General features: G+C 37.0%; 1 protein-coding gene across 2 annotated transcripts in view; it reads left to right on the forward strand.

Annotated features, from left to right (window-relative positions):
• WDR25 (WD repeat domain 25) overlaps window positions 1-27,568 on the forward strand; it is a 115,759-nt gene that overhangs the window by 35,208 nt on the left and 52,983 nt on the right. For both annotated transcript variants that reach the window (XM_067462992.1, XM_060755354.2), the window contains exon 3: window positions 22,238-22,385. In XM_067462992.1, the coding sequence (XP_067319093.1) occupies window positions 22,238-22,385 (148 nt within the window). The remainder of the gene's footprint in view (window positions 1-22,237; window positions 22,386-27,568) is intronic.

Genomic DNA, 27,568 nt, shown 5'->3' on the forward strand with positions numbered 1-27,568 from the left:
CAATACATTGAAACAGTTGCTAAATTGGTAAATACAGTAATTACTACGTAACGTTACTGTATATTGAACTGCTTTTTCTGTTGATTTGTTGTAAATGTTTTGGTGCTTAATTTGACGTTTCATAGGCTATTCCTTAATCCCTCCTTATTATACAACATTTTTGCTTATTCAACATTTTGCTGGCCCATTTATGTTGGATAAGTGAGACTCTACTGTATATGATTTACTTCTTATTTCACACAGACTCAGAAGTTTCAGAAGTTACTAACATGTTCTGACACACAGTTTGAAAAGCTCTGCTCTATGGTATTTTGGGACTTAATGGTCTTCATTAAGATTCAGGAAGAATCTGAAAACCTGGTTATTCCAATGTGCCTTCAATGATTGAATGTAAGATACTCCCTGACCAAATTTTGCACAAATGACCTCAGAAGCACTTTATTTTATGGTTTGTGCAATTAATTCCTTCCTCAATCTGGATCTCCCTTCCCAATAATTTCCATTGCCTAATCTCCCAGTGTTTTAAAATTTTAAATTTTTATCCTTAAATTTGGCCTTGCCCCATGCAATTTCTGTGTTTAATGTCCAATTTCATACTGCTGTATTGCTTACTATTTAGGTTTTGCATTTTATGTTTTTTAGTTCTGTTATACCTTGTGTTATATTGTGTTATGCTTTTGTGTAATATTGGGTTTACTGTATTGATGGATGTGGTCTCATGTAAGCCGCCCCAAGTCCCCTGGGGGAGATGGAGCGGGGTATAAATAAAGTTTTATGATGATGATGATGATGATGATGATTCATTACCATAGAGTTCTCTATTAGCGGTTATTTTGCATATCTATACAAATTCTGGGAATATATTCCTTATCGATATGAGGGTTATTGTGTAGTTTTAATGGAGTCCCCGCTGGCGCAATGGGTTAAACCCTTGTGCCAGCAGGACTGAAGATCCGACAGGTCGAAGGTTTGAATCTGGGGAAAGCACAGGTGAGCTCCCTCTGTCAGCTCCAGTCCCCATGCGGGGACATGGGAGAAGCCTCCCACAAGGATGGTAAAACATCAAAACATCCAGGTGTCCCCTGGGCAATGTCCTTGCAGAAGGCCAATTCTCTCACACCAGAAGTGACTTGCGTTTTCTCAAGTTGTTCCTGACACACACACACAAACTGGACGGAAGTGGGGAATCTTATTTTTCCCACATCATAGACCATTTTTATAAATTTTGGCAGTCCCCCCTTTCTTTATCATATTTTATTTACTCATTATTTATTTATTTATTTATTTACCACATTTGTATTCCGCCTTTCTCAGCCTGAAGGCGACTCAGGGTGGTTCACAATCGGCAACAATTCGATTTTCCTCTCTAAGCCAACAGACTTATTTTTTTTAAATACTTGGTCCCCAAAGCAAATAAAATTGGCAATGCTTTTGAGTTGTGCTAAAAGCAGCTAGTATGCTGGCTGTTGAAAGCAGTCACCTTGGGAAGCAGGGCTCAATGTTGAATATAGAAGTGAACTGAGGATTTCAAGAGGGGGGAAATGAAAGAAAAAAGGGGAAACCATTAAGAAATGCATGCAAATTAGAATGAAGTAAAAATGCAGAATTTGGCAGCCTACTTCCAGACCCAATTAATAGATATAAAAAATGGATAAGAGGGTAAGGAGAGCATTGAGGAAAGAGCATTTTCTTGGTAATTGTCTGCCTTTCTAAGGAGGTTCGCTGTATTCTTGGAGGCTTACAGGGTTTCTGTGTTCAAAGCCCAAAAAGATTTTCCAGAAGTGTTCATATTAAAAGAACTTTCCCTAAAATTCTGAAAGGAAATTTGTCATTGCAGTGTCAGGTACTGTTTCAGCTCCAATTATGGCCCATCTTTTGCTTTTCCCCTGTGAAAGCTTTTATGTATTCCTATTAAAAAGAAATGTCAAAGTCCGCCTGTACTTCCAAGCACAAATAAAATAGAGAATGTTAAAAAAAGCAGCCTTCGAAAGTGACAGGCTAGAACTCAGAGTCCCTTCAGTCCTAATGCCTCCAGACTTGCACTAGGGTAAAAGTGATTTTATAATCAGCTATGCTTAATATGTAGAGAGCTGCCTTATCTTAAATGGAAAAATACATTGACCTTTGAATATGTAAAACAGCTATTTTTGGGTCCAGTTTTCTGTATCGTAACAAACTTCTCCAAAAGAAACGGCTGAGATCATTTTTAAAGTACTTGGAAGTGAAGCCTAGGTACCTACAATAAGCTGTATTTTTTCAGTAACATGGGCTTTGCTGAAGGAGTTGCATAAAAAGTGCACTAAGTATAGCTAATCAATACAGGCTGAGTACAGCATTCCTGAAATGCTTGGGATGAGAAGTGTTTTAATTTTTTTGTTTAGATTTTTGGAATACCTACATTTACATATATATTCATAATGAAATATCTTGGAGCTGAGACTGAAGTCTAAACATAAAAAGTCATTGGGTTGCTGTGAATTTTCTGGGCTGTATGGCCATGTTCCAGAAGCATTCTCTCCTGACATTTCGCCCACATCTATGGCAGACATCCTCAGAGGTTGTGAAGTCTCTGAGGATGTCTGCCATAGTTGTGTGTGAAACGTCAGGAGAGAATGCCTCTGGAACATGGCCATACAGTCTGGAAAACTCAAAGTAACCCAGTGATTTTGGCCATGAAAGCCTTTGACAACACATAAAAAGTTATTTGTGTTTCATATACACTCTGTACACATAGCATGAAGGCAGTTTTGTCCAATATTTCTAAAAGTTTTATGCATGGAACAATGTTTGTGTACATTGAACTATTTGAAAACAAAGGTGTTACTATCTCAGCCACCCATTTGGCCAATTATGGACTTTGATGTAATTCCAGATAAGGAATACTCAACCTGTAGAAATATATATATCAGAATAGCAGTTTTGAGACAGATGCATAGGTCCAATTTCTTAGTTTGGGGAGGACATTGTGGAAATATAGCATTAGATTGCGAAACAGTTAATTCCTTCTCCCCTCACTTGCTCTTTCTTTCTTGCAAATTACATTGCAGTAAAGATATGGGAGCTGCAATTTACAAGCATTAAGTACTTCTGGTCATGGTAGTGCAAAGATTGGTAATATTCATAGATCTCCAGGGCTTTGCTTTGGAGTTGATGGATTTTAATTGAAATGCCATTAAAAAATAGAAGCATATTTTCATATTATATCATAACATCTAACAAAAAAGGCAAAAATAGCATTTAAATACTATTTAAAAAAACACTAGATTAACATGACATTGTTCTTATTCTTATTCTTATTCTATACACAAGATTAGTACACACCAGACAAAATCACTATGCTGGCTTTTGTATTCGATCACATGTCAGAAACTTTTTAAAAATTTATTTACAACATTTCTACCCTGCCTTTCTCAACCCCGGAGGGGACGCAAGGCAGCTTTACACATAGGCAACTATTTGATGCCATTAAAAACAATATGCAATTAAAATGAGCATTTTAAATAGAATTATAAAATACACCAAGACACCTAAAAAACATTTAAACCAATATCACCATTTTCACCTAGACACTTCCAAAGTGTCTAGGACTGTGTAATGTATCAGCGAATATTGCATGCAGATCTGAGTAGGGTGGTCTTTTGCAGCTGACAGATGATAATTTTGTCAGTGCCAATTGTTTTGAAGTGCAGGCCAATGTCTTTAGGCACTGCACCCAGTATGCTGATCACCACTGCAACCACCTTTATTGGCTTGTGCCAGAGTCTTTGCAGATTTATCTTTAAATCCTTCTATCATGCAAGCTTTTCTTATTTTTAAAAGATCAAATTGCAAAGACTCTGGCACAAGCCAGTAAAGGTGGTCTCAGTAGTGATTGGCACACTGGGTATTATTATTAACTTCTTTATTTTTCCCACCTTTCTCCCCAGAGAGACTAAAGGTTCCTACCAATAACATGGCACAACAGAATTTAAAAACAAGGCAAATGTGTATACATATGAATACAGTAATTAAAAATAATAATTAAATATTTGTGTTGTGGATAGAAAAGTTATAATTCAGATAAAATACAAAAAATACAATTAAAAATACATTTAAAAGCTAAATATCTTGCCAAAATCCCATCCATAACATTCCCAACAGCCTACATGCTGCATACCTCTAAAAATGAAATAGGTTTTTAAAAACCAATTTTGGGACGTGTTACATTAAACCAATTAAAAATGAATTTCACATTCCCAGATCATAGAATCATAGAGTTGGAAGAGACCTTGTGGGCCATCCAGTCTAACCCCCTGCCAAGAAGCAGGAAAACCACACCCCTGACAGGTGGCTGTCTAGCCTTTGTTTAAAAGCCTTCAAAGAAGGAGTCTCCACCACACTCCAGGGCAGAGAGTTCCACTGCTGGACAGCTCTCACAGTCAGGAAGTTCTTCCTAATGTTCAGGAGGAATCTCCTTTTTTGCAGTTTGAAGCCATTGTTCCACGTCCTAGTTGCCAGGGCAGCAGAAAACAAGCTTTCTCCCTCCTCCCTATGACTATGATTGTAGTGAATTGTGTGTCCTAGAACTGAAAGGACCAAAGACTTATTTATTTATTGATTTGAAAAGTTTATATTCTGCCCTTCTCACCTCTAAGGGGACTCAGGGTGGAGCACAATATATATATGGCAAACATTCAATGCCGGAACATAAAATAAACTATAAACAAACAGTACATAACACTGAAATCAATCATCGGCATGTTAAAATCAACAGTTTAAAACTATCTCAAATCATCCATAACAAATCTGGTTAGCAAGATGAAGTTTTCTATTTGTTGCCTTATTGCACTGACCCAAAAGCTTGGACCCACAGCCAAGTTTTTACCATCTTTCTGAAGGATAGGAGGGAGGAGGCTGATCTAATCTGCTTTGATTGGAGATTTTGTCCAGGGCTTAATACTTCTACAACAAAAACTGAGTATTTTACTCTTATGATCAGAATGACAACCAGTTTAGTCTGAAAGTGTTAACAAAGACTTGGTGCTAACAGACCCAGTTTCTCCATTAGCTTCTGAAGATTCATATTATCCAGAACAGGACCCTTTAGTGCAATGAAATGAGAAAGTTTATAAATATTGCTGCCTTTCCCAGCAGATTGTATGTTGTGATGCATTGAGATTTTGACTGATGAGTGCGTAGTTCTGTTATAATGGGGACCAGACAGAATATATATATATTTTAATCATTTTTTAAAAAAAGAGAACTATGGGGATCTGATTGTCTAAAATATTGTTTTTATTTAAAATGCAGAAGAAAGGAAGCATTGTATTGTCGAAGGCTTTCATGGCCAGAATCACTGGGTTGTTGTAGGTTTTTTTGGGCTATATGGCCATGGTCTAGAGGCATTCTCTCCTGACGTTTCGCCTGCATCTATGGCAAGCATCCTCACTACCTCTGAGGATGCTTGCCATAGATGCAGGCGAAACGTCAGGAGAGAATGTCTCTAGACCATGGCCAAAGAAAGCATTATCAGATAGCTTAAAGAATATTTTCTGACATACATGTTCCCGATTGGTTCTTGGCAGTATAACAAAGGTTGCGTTTCAAGGTGGTCTAAATACATGGGAATTGGATCTGATACCATTAAGGAAAAGGCACAATTGGGAAGAAAATATAATGAAATTTCTCTTCCTCTTCATTTCTACTGCTTACAGTTTAACATCTATATGACTTATAATAAATACGGTATATGTGTTAGATCTTAAATATTGTTAAAATATTAAATTGTTTTAAAAATTCCTAAGAATATTAGAGGCAGGAATATAACTAGGCAGTTTCTATCTCGGCCTTTAAATTTATGTGACGGGGAAAATATCTGTTATTAGCTTTATTTTTAAATCAAATTAAAACTAACATAAATTGAATAAGAGTAGTGGAGGGATTATTTATTAAACCGTCTTGTTCATTTTATGTATTAGCAGCTGTTCCCTAAGGCTTGAATTATTTAGGGATGGAATAGTTTGTAGCCATTTGCAGCATAATGAAATAGAGCATTTAAATTCAGTACAGAACTTTCTTCATTGCACACAGAGTCTTGAGTCTTGCTTTAGTGACTTTGGTTTTTCATTTTCTTTTCCTTTCCAGTGGATGCTTATGCCTGTTGTCTTGCATTCCCCTATTGCTATTATAGTTAAGGGAAGGGATATGCTTTACTTCTTCACTGAATTGTCAGTTTTGCTCATTGTATGAGAAAAAAGAAAAATAAGTCAGTTATGGCTCAGCTTTTTTATTTAAGTTTAAATAAAGTTGTTGGAGCAAGCTTTTTTAATCTGGCAAGAACACTCTGCTTCTTAAGGCAATGTTGGGGCATACCGACTGATATTGCGTTCCTGAGCTTATATAAGTTCTGGAAATACATTCTGAAATGCATGGTCATTGTTACAGAAACCAACGGTAATTTTTGTTCAGTTCTGAATGCATCACACTTCAACTAACCTATCAAAATCACACTTCATTGCTGTTTCATTAGGAAGCAACTGTTATCTTCTGGTGGTGGAGTTATGAAGATGCTAAGCAAGCAACAAAGGAATATGCTTGTATACACAATTTTTGTGTGTTTAAATTGCTTTATGTTATCGGGTAATTGAGTAAGACGAATTACATGCTCAGAAATATGTCACAAGTTTAAAAAAAGCTTTTAGTGATCTCCTTTTTGTTAAGAAATTATAGAAATCAATCTATTATTCCTGCTACTTATTGTCATGTAAAAGTTTTGCATGTCTAACATACCAGCACAGAAGTAGTTAACCTGTGGTCCTCTATTCACCAGTAGCCCTTAATATGCCCTTGTATGGAGATGAGGGGAAATTCCACAAGGAGAGAAGGCAGGTAGAAAAATTCTGCAAGTGTTCTGTGAAGATCTCTGGCAAGAATAACCCTTCCTTCCCTTTCAGTAAATGTATGGGATGGTAGGTAGAGAGGGAGGGGTGGTAGAAAGAGTCTAGTGATGCAGGCAAAACATCAGGAGAGAATGCTACTGGAACATGGCCATAAAGCCTGAAAAACTCACAGCAAACCAAATATTGGAATGCTTTGTCTCTTGTCTGGCCCTATGAACCAGTGGTTCTCAAACTATGGGTCCCCAGGTGTTTTGACCTACAACTCCCAGAAATCCCAGCCAGTTTACCAGCTGTTAGGATTTCTGGGAGTTGAAGGCCCAAACATCTGGGGACCCACAGGTTGAGAACCACTGCTATAGATGAATAAAGGTAGGAGGGAACTCTTCAATAGTTTGGAATAAATAAATATATGTGGAATAGAATTTGTTATTGAAGCTCATTGTTAAACAGTGAAGACCATGTGCTTTGATGTCTCATTCCTCTTGAAGTTGGCAGAAGGTATCATTGTCTTTCTGTAAATTTTAGTAATGGCCAGTGAATCTGGATTTCCTCTCTAAGTTCAGCTTATCAACTATTAGATCATGTGGGCTCATTAGTACAAACTGTCATTACAATGGCTTGTAATTTTTGACTCCTTCTTCACTATTTAATTTGGATGTTCAGTTCATTTCTATTTTGAGTTCATTTCTCTTAATGTTCTTCTCTTGTCAATGATACTAAAATGCTTTTGAACATTTCCTCGGTCAAGACCTTCTTCTCTGAGCTATGTCTTTGTTGAGGCATGTGAAGCCTCTGAGGATGAGGATTTTCTGGTTAAGCCTCGTGTGTCTGTGGGGGAAAGTGAAAGTGTTTTTCGAGATGATGGGAATGTTTTGGGTAGATCTGTTGGGGAAACAGGCACCGATTCTCATGAGAATTGGCCAGGGATTGACTCTGAAATGTATGTGGAGGAGACAGGAGGTTTACAGATAACCCAGTGTTTGCAGATCAGAAGGTAAAGTGTGAGACAGAGACAAATCCATCGTTCCCAGAGACTGAAAGATAAACAAATGGAACCTAGCTGTGAGAAAGAATGATGTCAGGGGCCAGAGGGAATATTCTTAAGGAATTGGAGTCAATGTTTGGCGGGGAGATCAATGATGGATTTTCATGTATCAAGTTTCCTGTCTTGGGGGCTCTGAGTTAAAAGTTCTGCTCTTGGGTCTGTACCTTGTTTTCCTGTTTAAGTTCCATGCCTCCTCTTTGAATTACAAATTTTGTTTCAAGTTTCAAGCCTTTGGTAAAGTCAAGTTCAAGTATCAAGCATTTGGATTATGGTCATGTTTATGCTTTTAAGCTTTTGGATATAATTCTACTTTAAATGCAACAACCGTTAGATTACAGTTTCTTGCTTTTGCCTTAAGTGATTTTTGGAATTCCTGTTCAGAGTTGGTCATTGCTTTTGTTAAGCTTCTGAAAATCTAGCTCATTTATGTGTTTTGAAATTGTTTTTATATTAGATACTCTTTTCTTAAACTTACTATTCTTGTTCATTGGTGTGGTGTTTGGGTGAAAAGGGGATCAAGTGGGTGACTAGGCTGCAAAAATAGTGTCGGCCATTGTTCTCTTTGATTACCGTCCTTTTTTCCTCCTCTGCTCTTCTTTTGCCTCATTTTGATCCATTAACATCCAGCCAGCTTTCTGCCAAAATGATTTACCTCTCTCATCACTTGATCATATATTCCACCTCCACTTTTGAATGCTCACTCATATCAGAACCAGTATCATTTGTGTAACAAGGGTAAGACCTAAAGTGACTTATAGTGGGCAAATATAAGGTAGAAGAAAAGATGTAGAATATTAGTTGCACACACTCAGAGTTGGGTAACTTTGAAGGTCTGGGGTCATTTTTGCCCTGCAGTTTGGTACAGAACTAAAATCCCTTTTCTACTTCCCCATAAAGCATTTGTTTTCACCCTTATTCACAAGCTGCAGGAAGGGCACTATGTTATTTCAATGCAGCCAATTTTTTGGATTAGAAGTGGTTTTTGCGAGCAAGATGTGACCAGATAAAGCAGTATACAAAAATATATCTTATGACCTAAAATAGATGGGGAGAGTAAAGGTAGAATTCAAATGGAAAATCACATTCCTTCCAAGTTTTCTGAGGGCAGAAATGTTAATGTGAAACTTTTGGCAGGAAATCTTTTGAGAATTTAGTGAATGGTGAAAGTTCTTGCCCATAGTTTCTTCTTCCCTGGACAAAACTTCTTTTGTTTAAATAAAGATGTTCTTGGGGCTGCAAACCAGAACGGATGTTCTGAGAGCTATAAACCAGAACACTTTGGCCACAATGCTTTTTAAAAACAACAACATCCAAAATTATTCTAAGGATACAGTTGCAGTAGCAATTAATTTCATTTTGAGTTGCCTTGTTATTTCTTCTGAAAACAATGCATTGTGCCTTGTTAACCAGTCATAGAGGGAAGCCAGAATACCGTTAGAAATGCTATATTACTCAATAAAACTTAATCTATACAAGATTTCAGTCATTTCTTTGTAATCTTGCCCATTGCATAGGTGTCTGAAAATTCCTCTGCAACTCAATTTTCTGTGCCTCTCTGGAGAGAAAGAAACACTGTGTATATATGTTTCTGCGTTGTGTATTGTGATGCAGTAATGATTTTTAGCAGCGGAAAGACTGCCAGGTTTCTATGTTTGAAGTTGATTTGTGCTTTCAATTTTAGTTTGCTGAGAGCTTCTTTTGCCTCTTTGAGTTTCATATTAGTGTTTAGACTACTGAATTATATATGTGTTAATTTGCCAGAACAGATGGCCAATAGCAAGTATCTTAATTTAAGTGTAATAGTTATACTAATTAAAGCTTCATTGTGAGTGTTTCAGTTGCCTCATGAAATCAGAAGCACAGTATGTCCTGTATTAGAGTTTGTTTTTTTAAAAAATGAAGTCCTTGCTGGTTTGCTTCCTGAATGTCCACTGGGTATTCTGGAATACTCTTCTTTCAGCTTGGAGATGTGGATCCATGTTGCATCTGATGCCAATGACAACTTTCTTGTTAAGAGCAGCAGAGAATTTAGAAGACGTCATTCTGTGAGCAGTTACTTAGGAGTAAGTGTATTAAAATATGTAAATATTTAAAAGGACACCGAAATGAGTGAACTTAGAAATACCAATTTAGTTGTATCGGCCTGCAAACTGCCTGTCAACATATGGCGACCCCATGATTTTCATGGAGTTTTCTTAGATGAGGAATACTCAGTGGTGGTTTTGCTAGTCCCTTCCACTGAATTAAAGCCTGTAGCACCTGGTATTCATTGACAGTCTTCTGTCTAAGTACTAGCCAGGGTTGATGATGCTTAGTTTTCAAGATTGAATGAGATCTGGTGTCTTTAATGTATTCAGATAGCTCTTCTGAACACCTAAAATGAACTAAATATTTGATTAGGTAGTCCAATGGAAAAATCATTATAGATTGGCCCTTGTACCTCATTCAGCGTCCATATTTGCCAGGGAGCTACTTTGTCCAGCTGTACTTACTCCTAGAGAAAATACAGTATAGTCTCATTTAATTGGCCTTCGCTTAACAAACATTCCGTTTTATATGATGCCGCTAAACAAACAAACAAACCACCCATAAAGTCATGATGAGAAAAGTCTGCTGCTTATTTGGGATCAAGACTGTACTCATTCTTGTTGATCCTAATGGTGAGGCACCATAACGCAAAAATCAATTACAACAGGTCCACCAGGTGCATGCTTTATGACTCAAGTATTGTTCGGTCAGTCTCACTTTTCCTAACGGTTGCTTAGTGCAGTTTGTTCTAGTAAGCGGAACTGTTTGTTGCGTGTTGCTGTACAGTGCTTATGCATGTTTTCCCCTAAACTTTGCATGAGTATGGCGATGAAAAGAAGGAAACTCATTGTATCAATGGAGCAGAAACTTGAGACAATCAAGAGGCTGGACAAAGGAGAGACAATGTAGAAGACTATGGTGTTGAACGAGTAACAGTAGGAGACTGGAAAAGGAAACGATCGGCGATATTAAAATGTTCCTCCAGAGTTTTGGTGCTAAAATTATAAATAATTGCTGCATAACATTACTGTGTTTTGAACTGCTTTTTCTGTTGATTTGTTGTAAAACATGATGTTTAGGTGCCTAATTTTTAAAATTAGGCTTTTCTTAATTCCTCCGTATCATCCGACATTTTTGATTATCCACATTCTGCCGGCCCGTTTATGTCAGATAAGCAAGACTCTACTGTATCTATAAACATTTTAATGTATGCTCTTGCTTGTATTGTGACTACATGGATAGGAGTCACTATTTGTCCTGTGGAAAAGTGCTTAAAAATTTCAGATTTTCCAGGGTGCAAAAAAATAAATAATTGAAGATATTTTTAAAGTAAAAAAAAAAAAAACACCACAACAACCCTATCTCAGAATTTTGGGAATTGCTTCACCTTCATGTCCCCCTGTATCTCCAGTTAGAGTCCCATCTAAAGCATGAGTGTATTCAGGCACCCTTTTAAACTGCTCTGCTGCAGTTCCCTTATTCATATACATTTTGGTCACTGAAACATCTTATTAATTCAGTGTCTTTGAGCAATTGCATTATCACACTACGATATTCTTTATATGCTATGTGGATGAAAGTAAGCATGTGGTTATGTATGGGATAACGATGCCATTTTAAACCTTGGAAAATACATGGTATTAGAAAAAAGCTTGGGAAAATTTGACACTGCTTTGTAATTGAAAATGTTTACTCAATTTTGTAAACCTTTTTGTGAAATCAACAGTTTGATATACATGTATATGCTTTCTTCCATCTATCATGAAAGACCAGTCTAATGGTGGGTTGTATGTAGACTTAAAAACCAGCTGAACTTCAGATTTGAGGAAAATCTCATATTTAACATGAAGACTAGATGTCTATTGTTCAGGTATCCTTCAGACACATCCTGAATGACGTATTCTTCATTGATGAAGGGATTGAACAAGAATAAGTGAGAACTTTTGGTGGAAGTGATTGTGCTTTGCTGGGATTTATTGTACAAATAAAAAAGAAAGCTGAGGGTAGATGGATGTTCATTTTAGATTTTAAGAAATCTGGTTTCAACAAGCTGTAAATATTATTTATTTATTTATTTATTTCCAACATTTCTACCCTGTTCTTCTCAACCCCCAAGGGGGGACTCAGAGTGGCTTACACTGGCAACAATTCGATGCCGCAAATATATAACAAATATAACAGCAATGTAAACAATAAAAACAGTATGTTAAAACACTTTAAAACATTATTATCAAACCAAATAGCCACTTCCAGTCCAGTTCAACATCCAAAATGCTTGCAGGGCTCCCATGAAATACCCAGAAAAGATAGTTCATGATGGACAAAAGTTTGCAAACTCAGAGGGAAATCCCATAAGATGTTCAGACTGGATATGTTGGTAAAATCATAGAGTTATTGGTTCCAGTTGAAGATACTTGACTTGACCATGGATCCAGATTCATCATTGCTGGCTGGCTGGCAGATGTAGCCAATGAAGCTTAAATTTCCTGTTGGGCGATTCCAGAATGACAGCTATGGGAATCCACATAAATAGGTCAAGGTACAGCATGTTTCCGGTACTCCCTGGGAGTCATGTGGAGCCATTTCCCTTGAGCTGGGCATGGCCTATTTTCCTGTGTCTCCAAGTTCCCAGGTGAAGGCCAACCCCCACTCTTGCCAAACCTGTTGACCATAGAAAGTAAGACAACATATAACCATGTTTTTTGTCCCAAGCCCAGCAGCTGCACACCATCTGGCCAATGTGAAGTTTCTAATCCAAAAAAGATGTCTACACAGTGCTCACCTTCTCCAGGTTTTGATTTTTGCATCAACTACTTCACCATATCAGACCTCATGATAGTCACTTATGTAAAGTGAGAGTGAATCATGTTGAGGTCTGCATCTGCCTTGGCATTCAGCTCAAGTATTTTGTACTTGCATGGAACATAACTCCCTAATCAACTAATGATGATATCTGAAGTTCATGTTGAACTTACCTCTATAGTGTTGGCAAAAGCAAGAACCTTTTAATTCTTCTCCATCCATATAATACAGTCTTGGTCTTCTAGGCAAAGATATTGTCTTCAGCTCTTCTTCAAAACATACTTCCCACCTGAATGTGGCTACAGGTCCAAACCAGATTGAAACAGGTGTCTAAACTAAACAATACAGCATATGATTCAAGCAATGACTCTCAATTCCAAATTATGTCTTGACAAGTCCTAGAGCATTACCTGCTAATGCCTTTTATATTGGCCACCTCAATCAACTGTTGAGGTGGCATCCCTCAGTATGACATGAGTGATCTCATACTTCTTGGCTGGAAAGCCCAGCTGTGACAATTCTGGCTTGAAGAACTGCCACAAACTGAGGCCTGGTTCTGGGAAGCCCATCAGAGTGCATAAGCAAAGATCAAGAGCCACAGGGGTGCACTGCCAAATATCTTTCTGTCATATCTACTAGACAAGTAAATATATCAAATGCTCTAAGTGTTAGTATTGCGTGCCTAGATGGATTACGCTTAAAAAGGGTTTATATGCAAATTGCCTTTGTGTACATAGCAACCTGCAGGGCCCTGAAAATGGCAAATGTATAAGCAGCTCTTAACAGCACATTCTATACAATCTTTTGGCCAACTGAGAAAGTAACATGAAAGAAAGGAGTCTTCTGGAATCTGGCGGGGGAGGAAATTATATATGTGAGCCTTTGATAGCTTTTTTTGTCATAAAGGAAGCAAGAGGTTGAGTAAACCACCTACTTCGCTAAACAACAAGGCAGCTGCCATATGGATAGCTGTATTGCAGGTTGTGACAATTTAATCTTTTAAATCAGCCAAATATAGTAGGATACATTTCAGCGTGAGTGGCATCATAGCCTGGTAACACTTCTGCACTTCTGTTCCAGAATGGTAGAAACTTTTCCAGGTACTGTAAAATCAAAGGTCTTTTGGAGGGATTAAATTCCGTACTCTCTGTATCATGCTTTTCTCCCAACCTGCCACAGGAGTAATTGCAAAAACAGAAGGAGGACTGCTTTTGCGATTTGCCTCTGGTACTAGAGAGTGAAATCTGACTTTGTGAAATCAATATAAAACATCTGCTATTTCAATATGACATTCTGGGGAGGAGATGTTATCTGTTAAGCACACAAAAAGAAAACCAGCAAACTATACTTTTAACCCTCGCAAGCTGGAATGACAGCTTTTTAATGAACCGTACTTCTTATTTGAGAATGCCATATACCAAATTTTCAGTCACTTGAAGTGGGGGAGAATTCCAGGAGTACCATGTACTTCAAAATGTTTCTACTTGCTCAATCTTCTTGCAGTTGCTTTGTGCACCAGTAATGTTGATGATCTTGGAAAGAATTAATGTAGTCATTTGGCTAAATATAAGCTAATAATAATAATAATAATAATAATAATAATAATAATAAAACTTTATGTATATTCCATCCTATCTTCCCTGGAGGACTCAAGGCAGATTCCAACAAACAAAGGCAAACATGCAATGCCTCAGTGACAATAATTACAAACATAATAACCCAGAATGACACCACATAAAAGACATCTTAAACATAACAATAACTTGAATAAAACATAATTGATCAAAAATTATAATGAACATAAAATTTAATCATAATGTATTTAAGTCAGGGATAGTCAGATGCAAAAATATCGGATGGAAGAACCTGGCTTGATAGCAGTATTTGTAAAAAAAAAAAAGTAATAGATTACAAGGTAGCAGTCAACATTGTGATGCGATGGCAAAAAAATAAAAGAAAACAAACTCAGTGCTAAGTTGCATCAAACAAACTATTCTTACTTGAATGAAAATGATTCATCAAAAGAAGGGTTCAGGTGGTATTTTGCAGTCACTACCTCTTTGACTCTGTGCTTGGTCATGCAAATAGAACCAAGCAGGGGCATCCCTAAAATCTTTCCTTCTCTCAGCCAAAAGGTGACTTGGGTAGATCTTCTCTGTGTCTGTGCAATACAAAGCCAACACTCCATCTGTAGAGGTCACTCAGCTGTACAAAAGGGTGTACAAAAGGGTGATTTGGAATTGCTTCATGACTCCAATTACTTTAATCCACTTCTGGCTGAGATATTGTCTGTAAAACTTTTCTTTGTGTTTATGTTTTGCCAATATTATTTATTTACAGTATTTATATCCTGCCCCTATCACCCCAAAGGGGACTCAGAGCGGCATTACAAAAGGCAACAATTTGATGCCATATCAATAACAAATATAAAATAGACATATACATTAAAACATAAATTTAAAAGTCAAATAGAGATCAAGATACATTATTAAAATCACACAATCCTTTAGTTCCTGTTCCTTTAGTACACATTAAGGATTATTTTCAAAAACTAATTCTCTATAGTTCATATTATCAGTAAAACTTGCTTCTCTACTGTACAAGAAATCTCACCATATTGATAAAACCACAATAAACCTAGAAACAATCAAACAACACAGCAAGAAGAAAAACAAATCAGCATCAGAAAACCTATTATGAGCAAACATTGGGATATATTTGCAGTTGTAGATGATACTATAGATGATATAGATGATACTGTATATAGAATGAATGAACCTGTTCTTCCTAACAACCTGTTATCGTAATTTGCTTCACAATTTTGTTTGTTTCTTTCTGTATGTATCCCCTCCTTCCTCTCTCATCCAGCATGTAGTCCACAATTGCCTATCAGAAAACCACCAACTAAGAAAGAAAGAAAGAGTGTATATTTTGAGAGATCATCAGAAACCTACAATTCTAAAGGAGCAGGAACTGTATGTTAATAATAGTCAGTGATTTTGCATGAAAAGCTACTTTAAGATGATTTAACAACCCATTTTGGGCTGTTTATTTTTGTGGGTTGATTTGTGAAGCAGCACTTGCGAAAGGCAAGCATGTGAGTTTCCTGGTGAAGAAAACACTAGGAAAGGTGGGGAAGAAGTAGCCTCTGATGTATCTCAATGAACTAGCACACAAAATCCGTTTAGTTTACTCCTGCATTCCCCATTTAGTTTTATACTTCAGTTCTGCATAATGTCACACGTGTGTTGAGTATTATTAGCACTTAAGTAGTATGCACAAAAGTGTAATGTGTGTCAATACACTAGCCCTCCACATTTGTTGGCATTAGGAGCTCAGGATCCCTATGAAAATTGAAAAAAAAAATCACAATTTTAAAAACTGCTAAGTTTTTGACCTGAAAAACTATTTCTCTAGTAATATGTAGGTGCTCCATTGTGACTATAATCACCCTTTGCCAGAAGTTGACCATAGAGGTGATCTGGAGAACTTTGAGATTCTAGAGAAAACATCTTCAATCAGATCTGTAAATAATCAAATCTGCAGAAGTCAAACCTGCAAGTGTGGAGTGCCGACTGTAATTATGTTTCTTATCTGAGTCTTTCATTGCCCCCACCTTGGACATCTAACCCAATCACTTGGTAAATCTTGTGTAGACTTGGCCCCTGAGCAACCTATTTGTCTGTTAACATCTCTTATCTGTCAGCAGATTGTCCTTCCATTATATATATATTTTCTAGATAGCTTTATTATTGTAATCGCTTTCTTGGGGAGTTTGCAATTGGTATAATCTCTTTAGCAATTGCAAACAGTATTGATCACCCTTAATGCTGTGGAAAGAGGACTTTCATTTTTATAGCAGAGTTGTCATAATGTCCTAGACATTATAAGCTGTTCTTACACAGAATAGAGTGCAAGAGCTGCAGCTTTTCCAGATTACTTTGGTGTTGGTCAAGAAGATAGGTATTGCCTTCTGCAACATTATGAATAAGGGCCTGGTTCAGAGCTTTTCTTAACTGTTAAGCAGTATTAAATAGCCATATTAGGTAGTAGATGCTGCGGGGTAGATAAATTGTGGTTCTTGTTGTGTACCTTCAAGTCATTGACCTATTATAGGGAGAAATTGTTCAAAGGGGCTTGCCATTGCTTTCCTCTGAGGCTAAGAGTGTGCCACTTACCCAAGGTTCACCCAACTACTATGTAGTTTCCATAGTAAGTGGGATTCCACTGCACTCCCAGTCAAGTCGAAACTTGAATCCTCAAACCACTACATCAGAGTAGTACAAAGGTATTGCAGGGAAGAATGTGAATACTGTCCAGCCCATCATGGGCTTCTTAAACTACTTCACCACCATCTGGTGCAGCAGGATATGCCAGTGTCAAAGTAAGTGTCGATTATCTGACTACTTATCTTCTTTGTTGCTTCAGCTAATAACATGGCTCAAAATGTGAGTGAAATAAAGTATATGAAATTTTAAAGAGCTCCTCCTAGTTTAACATAAAGTTCAGAATTTAAAATTACCAGATACTATTACTGACTATGAAATCCCACCAATTCAGCTATAGCTGGCAGGTCTATGAAATTGCATCATAATTGTATGTCTGGTTTAGAAAGCACGTAGCTATTCTTGTGCAAAGTGAGGAAGAATTAGGAATTGGAGAATGCAATGAGGAGTTCAGATTTTCAGGCTGGTTCCCATTTCCAGGGCATAGAAAAACCATTTCAGCTACCTTATTTGAAAAGTGTGGAAATGAGTATGTGCTGAGGAAATCTCATATGCTTCATAGATAACATGTAATATGCTATGTATCTCACAGCTATGTAGCACGTCACATATTTTCTCATAACCATTTCCTTTTTGGAATAAGCTGCATGATGAATTACTTCTTAAAGTTGCTTTCAAGGCTCGGGCAGCAATTATGTTCAATTAAGTGAAATACTCTTTCTTAACTATCCTGTTTAGGAATAATTTTAACTTCATTCCTCTAAAAAATTGGAAAAAGTGTCCACACCACAAAATGTCTCACTGTGTGTTTTTGTTGTGTAAATTGCTTTTACATAATTACGAATATTGCCTAAGCACTTCGGCGAGAAAAAACCCAGATACATCTATGCAATTTATGACCTGTCTTTCCAACTTTATTCAATCAGCCACTTCCTCAAAATTCTCCCTTCCAAAGTCCACCTGGACATGATTTACTCTTTATTAGTCTAGTAAAATTTGACAGAACCATCAAGTTTTTCTGAAGAGTGATTTTCAAGAGCATTTTAGCACTTCTCAGAAAATAGGGCAGAGTAAACTATACTGACAGCAATGCTTGCTTAAAATATATTATCAAAGACTTTACAGTAAATGAATGCCCAACAGAGCATCTGTTTGCAGGCACAGAAAAAAGACCCATGTTGAACAAAAAAGACTGTGTTAAACAAAGACCCATCATTTGCCATGTCAATGAAAGAATTTTGTGTCTCAAGGTAACATTAAATTACTTTGGTGGGAGTTGAAGTTGTAGTTGAATTGATTCAATGTGACTGTGTGCAACCAAGGACCAATTCATACTTCTTTCCAGCATGACCACTGCGCCTGCTCTTTTGAAATCGAACATAAGGCATTGTTTCGACATTCAGATCTCATTCTAGTAATTTTAATCTTTGCTTGTTTTGTTCTCCCATGCAAGAGATTGGCCCCTTTTCTGATATTTTTTTCACACTCTTGTGCTTCCTTGCAAAAACAAAAATATTTTCATACTGAAAATAATGTGCCTCATCACAATATATTTTGTGCAAAATATATTGTCTGTACAAAAAAAGATGCATAGCCAAGGCGTGTGTGTGTTTTAATGTGCAAAATAAACCTCATGGTAGTTGGCTTTTTTTCAGTTGTGTATCCTGATGTGTTTTTTTTTTGTTGAGGTCAAGAAATTTGCAATTATTATTAATATTCTTATCTGCTATTAATGCCTTTCTCTTCCTTTTCCTGCCCCTAGCACTCAGATCTCCAAAATAACTGATAACATGCAACTGCTTGCATCATATGATGTTTATCTACATCAATATATGATATTTATTGGCTGTTTCATTCTGCTAAAAAGAGGGGAAAAATGGTAGTGTTCAGCTGGAAAGCCAAATAACTGATAAAGCCAAATAGAAGATAATAATACAGTATTGCCTTGAGATATTAGCATTGTTTGAAGATATAAAAAGGTAAATCAACATAATTTATCATAAAGAGACCCATTAGGAGATTAGCTGGATATTACTTTGTTGATAAATATTGAAGATACATTTTTATCAGGGCATGATTAAAAACAGTGAATATAAAGCCTGATAACTGATTAATGAGAAAGCTTGATTATCCTGAAACCCAAAATATAGGTGTTAAATTCTATTTCAAACTATTTATTTATATAATAAAATCTTTATTATCTCCTTCTCTCCCCATTTCTTCAAACATTTGTTTTGGTAATCTTATATGAACAAAGCTAGTCTTCCTCAAGCTTGTACCCTTCAGAATACCAGCAATCTAGATTTCAACCACACCATATTATTCTGGGAATCAGCTTGTTGTCTGGAGTCGCCTGCGGGCTGAGAAGGGCAGTATACAAATACAGTAAATAAATAAATAAATGAATAAATTGTCTAGCCCACTGCTTCTTAAACTGTGGGACCCAACCCCAAATGGGGTCCTTTTAGCTCAATGTTGAGGACACAAATATTTGGCAACAATAAAATGTTTCTGAATGCCACCTTGTGGTTGTTTTTGTTTGAGTCCCCCTAGGGGTGAGAAAAACTGTATATAAATGCTGTAAATAAATAAATAAATAAATAGACAGTTACACAAAAATCTGTTAGTAACAACATCAATGTTAACATTGGGCTCTGCAGAAAATGCCTCAGCTGTACTTTATGAAGAGGAAAATCAGCCTGTTTAGCAAGCCTTGCAAATGCTAATTTATTATCAGTAATTTTTTATTTCTACTTTGTATACCCATATACCTAGAGTCACATAAAATTTATCAGATGGAAAGGCGTTGTGAAGGGAAAAGTTTAAGTAGCTTTGGGTCTAATTTACTTGGTTTAATTAAGTCTTCCTTATGTATACACCTCCCATTGTGGCACATTCTGGGAGTTTCTCATCTTTTGAGGACCATGGTCTTGAAATAAGGTGTGAATGTGAAAGTCAGAATTATGCAAATAACCTTTGATCTGCTAAACTATAGATGTGATTGAAATAACATAAATAGATTTGTGTTTCTGGAGCAAAAATATTTGACTTTCTCCTCTTCAAAGATTGCTACGTACATAAATTGCTTTTCTCAGACTATTAATATGTATTTACCAGTATATAGTGAAGTTTGGATTCATCTGGATGTAAATGTATGGAATTTAATTTCTGTAAACATTCTCATTGAAGAAATACCACCCCAAAGTCAATTAATACGAACCTTGCAATCGAATACTAAAATTGCATTGTTTTCATGAAGATGAAATATAAAGAATAGCTTTCTATGTGATAAGGTGTATTATGAATAAGCTGGGAGTGATAAATGTTCCAAAAGAAATTCTTCATTATCAGATGTAGTATTTTACGGAAATTGTGCTGCCACATACTGATTTATTTCCTGTAATATCTGTTGTAGCTTCTGAATGCAAGGTTCTCCTTGTTTATTTTAAATCCAATATTGCAGACAGGTTGAGATGAGGTATTCAAGAACATTAGCATGTCCAGTTTTGATATATACGATTCAGCTGCTACTGTTCAATGGACAGAGAACATTTCTTATGGTTTTTTTGCTCTTCGTATTGGGGCTTGTGAGGACACCAGGGTGCCAAAGACGTTCTGAAAAACTGTTTTATAGGTGTCTGTGAATGTTTTGTGCTTCTGAGCCTTGTGAAATATTTTCCTTCCTAGTAGTGAAAAATGAATGTCAGTTTCAGTTTCTTGCTCTACCAAAACTCAAGTTAATTTCATCCCATTTCTAAACCAGTTGCATTTTTGTAAAGCCTTTTTGTGACGTTTTTCTATATATTTACTTTTTTGTAAAATTGTTTTGCTTCTTTCTCCATGTGTGTTTTACGGTTTCTCTGGATATATATACGTTTGCAAGCAGTTTCATCACATTTGGGGCTAATTCCCATTTTGAATTGCTGATTGCATCATAACTACCCCCTTCTTTCCTTCCTTTACCTTTCCATTCCACTTGAAAGCAATTGTGCTGTAGTCCCAGCGACTGATGAATGCCTACCCACCATCCACCCTTATTGACACTTATTTGGCCTCTGAGTCAGAGAGAGCAAGCAGGGTTGCTATGTGCCAGAAACAGCTTGCAGACACACATCATATACATATTCTGTGTTCTACTTAATTATTCTACCTTGTATCTGAAGTTCTGTAGTGAAATGCAATCAATAAAACATTTTAAAAGAATTTCAAAATAATCTGAACTATTCAGAACAATTGTGCAATAGAATTAGATCCATGATCCAATAAACGAAAACCAGGCTTTGAATATTGAGCTCCAAGAGTCTGAAGAGTTAGCTAAGTTTGTCACCTCATTGACCAGCCCACACCAGAGCTCCCTATAGACTGTTGCCACCATATAGCATTGAAACTATAGGTGCATCTACTCTACCATGTAGAATTAATGTGGTTTGAGATCACTTTAACTTTCATGACTCAATGCTGCAAAATGAATAATGGGAGCTGTAGTCCTCTTCTCTAGGAAATAGTGCTGGTGCCTCACCAAACTACAACTGCCTTGATTCCATAGCATTGTGTCATGGCTGTTAAGGTGGTGTCAAACTGCATTAATTCTACAATGTAGAAACACCCTAAGAGGAGAGCATGAAACAGGCAAAGAGTTCTGTAATTTTGTGCTCCTAACAGTAGGATAATGATAAGACAGTAAAGCTTTGAGAAGATAATGATGATGGGGAAAATGGAAGGAAAAAAAAGAGAGGCAGACCAAGAACACAATGAATGGATTTTATCCTTGAAGTGACTGGCGTGACCTTGAAGGAGCAGGGGGGTGGCAACAGCCTATAGGGAGCTCTGGTGTGGGCTGGTCAATGAGGTGACAAAGGGTCAGAAGCGACTGAACAAATAAACAACAATAGTAGGATACATAGGAGAGACCCTCGCCTCACTAGATTGTATCATTAGGTACAAGTCAACATTACTCTCAGAACCTGAAAAATTAATTTTGTGATTATATGTTCATACAACATTACCATTAGGCATATTAGCTGCAGGACACTGGGAGTCATGCTATCAAGGAATTGACTTTTCCAAGATCTAGTTCTACCTGTCAGCAGAGACTTAAAGAAGTCTTTCCACTTCATTTCAGGCATTTTTGTGTTGCTTCCGGATGATATTCTGTGAAGATATTTGGCTGACTTGATGACATTCTTCTTCTCTGCTAGCCTTAAATGGGTTTGGTTGGCTACTTTGTGTTTTTAAAGTTCATTATATGTTTCTTTCAGGTTTGGGATGCTGTGGATCAAGGTTGCTGTTTAAAAACATACCATCACCACACTGGTGCCGTCCGAGCTGTTCAGTGGTCTCCATGTGGAAGCCGTTTTGTCACTGGAGGTTTTGACAATATGCTTCATGCTATAGACATTGAAACAGGTAAATGTTGTTACAGTCATCTGTTTCTCTCCCTCTCCTTTATTCACTCTCTTTTTCTCTCTACAGCATTTTTCACAGTTGCACCAACAATGAAGAAGATATAGATGTCCATAACTGTGAGGTATAGGAGGAAAAGTTATAAATGCTATTTAATCTGTGCTAGAATCCTAATTCTGAAAATTGAATTGGATCTTAAGATACATTGTTAAGTTGTTGGCTTTCTGTGGGAGTTTCTGAAATGGGAAAACCTTGTTGTGTGAGTTCCATATGTAAACTGTGGCTTGTTTAAGAGATATTGATTCATATAATTGGATTTTCATGTAATTTCATCCAAGCTGAAAAATTGCTAGGCTGCGTGGACACTGAGGAAGGCTATCAAGTTAAAATAACTGGCTGTCAAAAGTAACCCTTTTTCCATTTGAAAGTAATCGTCTAAATATATGTGATGCTAAATCTTTCTTTGTATATATGCATAATACATATTTTAAATGTAATTGAGCCATATTGAGATGCCACTGATACCAAATGGGACAAAGTCAGCATGGAGAGGGAGTTTAACCCTTACCTTCTTTGTTCTGAAGCATGCTAAATTTGCATTGTTGGGAAACCTCCATTGACACAAATAGGGGTTTTCTCCTAAAGACATATTAGATGCAGAAGAAGGATTTTCTTAGGGCACAGAAGGGAAAGAAATTGTTAATTTCCCTCCCTGTGTCTGCTTAGTTCCTGTTAGTTATCAGCTCCAGACTGATCCAATTTGTATTATAGAAAAACAATGTTAACATTTAATATCTTGTGTGCTTTGGTTCCAAATTCTACTGAAAGACATCTTTCTGATCAAGATCATTAAGGACTCATATGTAAACATTTAATTGATCAACGCATTTTCTAGGATGCCGCTTCTAATCTTTCTGAATGTCTGTCTCTTTATCACTTCTTAATATTTTTGAACGAATGTCTCTAATACCAGCTTAACCTTCATCTTAGTGTTTTGGTATTTAAATTATTTCTTCATTAACTGGAAATTTTGAAGAATTAACCGTGTGAATCTGTTTCAGTATATAAAAGGGAGAAAGGAAGGACTCTTGTGACACCTTTCAAACTAACCAAAGTATTTTGGTATTTTCTTGGATTTTGTTGTTGTTAATTGACACTCCATGGAGTTTGCAAAACTCTCATCCAGCACCCTATTTCAGATGATTTGGTTTTCTTGTTCCTTTGCATTATCTTAAATAGTGTATTCAGGGAATGGTATTCATCATCCGCTACCTGATTTTTAACTGGTTTATTAAGAATTAATATATAATTGCCTGTCTGGGTCTTACTGGATTTTTTTTGTTATCTTGGGTTTTTTTTTTACAGCTTTTGCTATTTCATTATGGTAATTAGATGGTTTGATTGATATTTATTTTGTAGTTTATTTTATTGCATGTGTAAGCAGGTATTTGTATACAGCTAAATCTCACATAATAAAGTAGATGTTCCTGGACCCATAATTCCTTTGAAGGAAACTTTGGTACTGAGGCTAAATTACATGGAGTAGTCAAGTTCCTACACTACCACACAAAAAAGGCAGTTCAGCATGTTTCAGCAGACGTTTTAAGCACATCTAACCATATGAATGTGTGAAGTGAACTAGCCAACATTGGCCAAGCTTCTCCCAAAGACTGCTTCTTCCAAAATGCCTCTAAGAATGATCAAAATTTTATTTTACCAGCCTTATGATTTCCATTTTGCTGGTCAAACTTATAGATCTAGGTTTTAAAAAAACATATTAGGGGTAGCTGGTGAGGTAGGCTTATTTGCTCTCCTTTTAAAATCTGTTTTGCTGTTGAAATGTTCAATAAGAGGTCCTGGAGGCTGCTGCTGCTTACTTTGCCTGTTGTAAGGTTAGAGTACATGTGTCAACAGTAGATTCAGCTAAATTGGAATGCCACTCTTTCCCAGTTGAAGCTTTATTGCACTGTTTAGTAAAGTAACGTTCCTGCAAATCAACATTGAAAGTCTATGTTTCTCTAGTCTTCTTTCCTCATCCTCCCAGTGCTGATAAAAACATCTAGCTGGACAGAGAACTAGGAGGAAAAAGTGGCCACGGAAAAGCTTGGTAGAAAGGAACTTGACAAAAATACATTATTTTGTATTTGTTTCACACTGTGTTGTTAATTATTTAATTAAAAATGAATTTTAAAAAGAAAAAAAATTAAAGGAACTTGTCAGAGGCATTTTTCACAGAAGTATGCAGGTATTATTTTATTTACAAGTTACTTTGTTTACTCAATATACAAAAGAAAAAGCTGTGAGATATAAATTTTTACAATCAACATTCAGTCAAATATTCTGAAACATGTCTGGATTTGGATAAATAAAATAAAAACACATCTTTTAGATCTGTATGCATCTCTCTTTCTACTTTCCTTTGCCTGAAGATGCCACAAACCTGAAGTCTCTCAATTATCTATCGTTATCTTGTTTGATCCAAGGAAGATGTATTGGTGTTAAACCAGTGTCTGCTGTCAGTAATGATAGGGGATGATAATGGACTGGATGAGGATAAACAAATAGTCTTGTTCTGGACAAGACAGAAGTGTTCCTGGTCAGGGAATAGGATTCACTCTTTGCTGGATGGGGTTCCCTTGAAATGTCTGGCTCATGCCTTGAGTGTGCCTGTTGCACTTCCATCCATTAGGGAGAGATGTTAAAATCATACCTATTAATTAGGATTGTATAATTTCCTGTTTTGAACAGGCTACTGGCCTATGGTCTTCAAGGTCTCTTCTAACTGAATGGTCTTTATATCTTTAGCAAGCATAAGTCCACCTTACATTGCATATGTCTTTTTGGATGGTTGTGGGGATTGGTTGTCTCTTCCAGCCTATGCAAATATCAAAGCTTCAGCATATGATGTCAACAAAGGAGGGACTGAATACTTCTCTGACCCTGCCCCCTTCACCAGCCATTAAATTGACTTTGTTGGGGTGGGGTGGGGGCTGTACAAGCTAGATGATAAATCAAAGAAGAGGGATGTGCAGTAGCATAGTTCTGCCCGAGTGTAAGCTTCTATTGAAGATTGTGAAACCATTCAAATATGATGGCTGTACTTTAACTCCCAGTGGTCCTAGGTAAACATGGCCAATATGATGGATATGGATGTTTAACGTTTTGGGTGTTTACACAATCTCCATCCCTATTGTAAAGGAAGATTTAAATATTTCATCTGATGGTTCATGCCACCTCCTAAAACAGATTATTTGTGGGGAAGGGAGTAGATACCTACAGTTCTTTTTGTATAATCTTGTCTGTCAGCTGCCATCTAAAGGAGTTATATTTTTGTCCTGAAAGCTGAGACTTCATCATTACTGTCTTGATTTACTGGCTGTGTTGTAGTCCTGCGGGCATTTGAACATGTGGTCAGTGACCAATTTGTCCAGATCACTATGGGCAATAATAGTATAATGTAGTACATAAACTAGCAATATGGCACTTGGTCAGCACCACTTTTTCTTTAATGCTGTACTTCTGGAACTGGTGTCCCATCAGGTATATACCTTGTAATGAAGGGGAGTAAACGTAACTGCACAAACATTAAATCATTCCAGTTCAGCACCCCACAAATGACATCTTTCCAGCTTTAGTGTATTAAAGATAGATTTATTTGTACCACTGCACAATACACAGTGTGCCTGTTATTTTTGCAGAGGAGATTACAGGACTTGATCAATTGGGATGTTAGTCATTTGGAATAGCCTCTTCTTGTATCAATGTCCCCCATACCTCTCTTCACAATGGTATTTTCAACAATTTAGAAAGATGAGACTTCAGTACATTTTGGTGACGCCATGGTAACACGATAGAAGCCACAGTTTGCTCACTTCATGTCAGGACAAATTGATCAGGGACTCCTGAATTGTTCAGAGGCACTAACTCAAGACAGCAGGGAGAAAAAAAAGCAGCCATGGCAGATGCTGCTGGCCAACTGGAAGCAGCAACCCTCCCATCCTCCTCATCTCTGGTGAGGGGGGCAGTTCCCTGTTCTCCTATTCATGAAACCCAGGACATTGTAAGGCCTTATGTACCCTCCATCTTCTACACATGACAAGTGCGTGGGACCAGTGAGGATAAAGACAGATTCAAGGTACTTTGTCAGGCAGGAAGGAAGAAGGGAGACAGAAAGTTTGGCAGTGTTGTTTCTCCTCTCTCCCCACTCCCCCACCCCCCGTTGCCTTTCCTAAGGAAGGACTTTGGCTCCCCCCCCCCAAGTTTCTTTCATGCTCGTAAAGTCATATTTTATTGCACTAGGACTTCACACTCCCCCCCCCCCCCCAGAAAACTGTGTGCATTGGCATATAGACTTCTAAAGCCTTATTTATTCAATTTTTTCCCAAGTAGTCACATCTCTTTTCATCAAACATCTTCCTGATGTTTATTTTTTCCCCAAGTAGTCGCATCTCTTTTCATCAAACATCTTCCTGATGCTCTCACGGGAAAGCTTTGTAATCTCCAATTTTTAGAAGTCACAGAGGCCATGTAGAAGAGAAATGTGCTGTTTACCTGTAACTGGTTCCTCATATGGTCATTTGTGAACTCATACTCTCCCATTTACTCTCAAGGACTTGCTTATATTTGTACCTTTGTTTATTTGAAAACTCAGAACTTAGGGAAATTGGAGAGAGTGGTACTGACATAGATGTTGGACAAGGTGGGTCTCCTGCCAAACATTTACATAGCTCACCTTGATACAGGCATAGGGACAATCAGATGCCCACTCGAAGAATCACAGTTAAATGATAGGCAAACTCTTTTTTGTTAAAAGTTTTAATTGAAAAAGAGAGAGAAAAGGCGGATGAAGGCATGTAAATTGTTGGCTGTCCTAACTGACCCATGAAAATGTCACCTTACAGGTAACTCCCCTTCATGTTGCTGGGTGAAAATCTTTCCAGGCAGAGTTTTCTAAGGAGGAGAGATTGGGTGGCTGTCAGAAATAGGTCCTTTTAAATAATAGATGTAACAGTGTTTTTCCTGAAAAAGCAACATTTGATAGCATATTTTAAACATTGTTTTATTTAAGTATTATTATTTTTTAGCTTTTGACATTTTACAAAATGTTCCTGTTTTCTATAATTTTGTGATCTCCTCTCCATGTTTTCTTTGTGTACGTGTATGTAACAGAAATATAGGCTTGAACT

The sequence above is a fragment of the Anolis sagrei genome, chromosome 1 (assembly GCF_037176765.1).
Source record: "Anolis sagrei isolate rAnoSag1 chromosome 1, rAnoSag1.mat, whole genome shotgun sequence".
NCBI classification, from domain to species: domain Eukaryota; kingdom Metazoa; phylum Chordata; class Lepidosauria; order Squamata; family Dactyloidae; genus Anolis; species Anolis sagrei.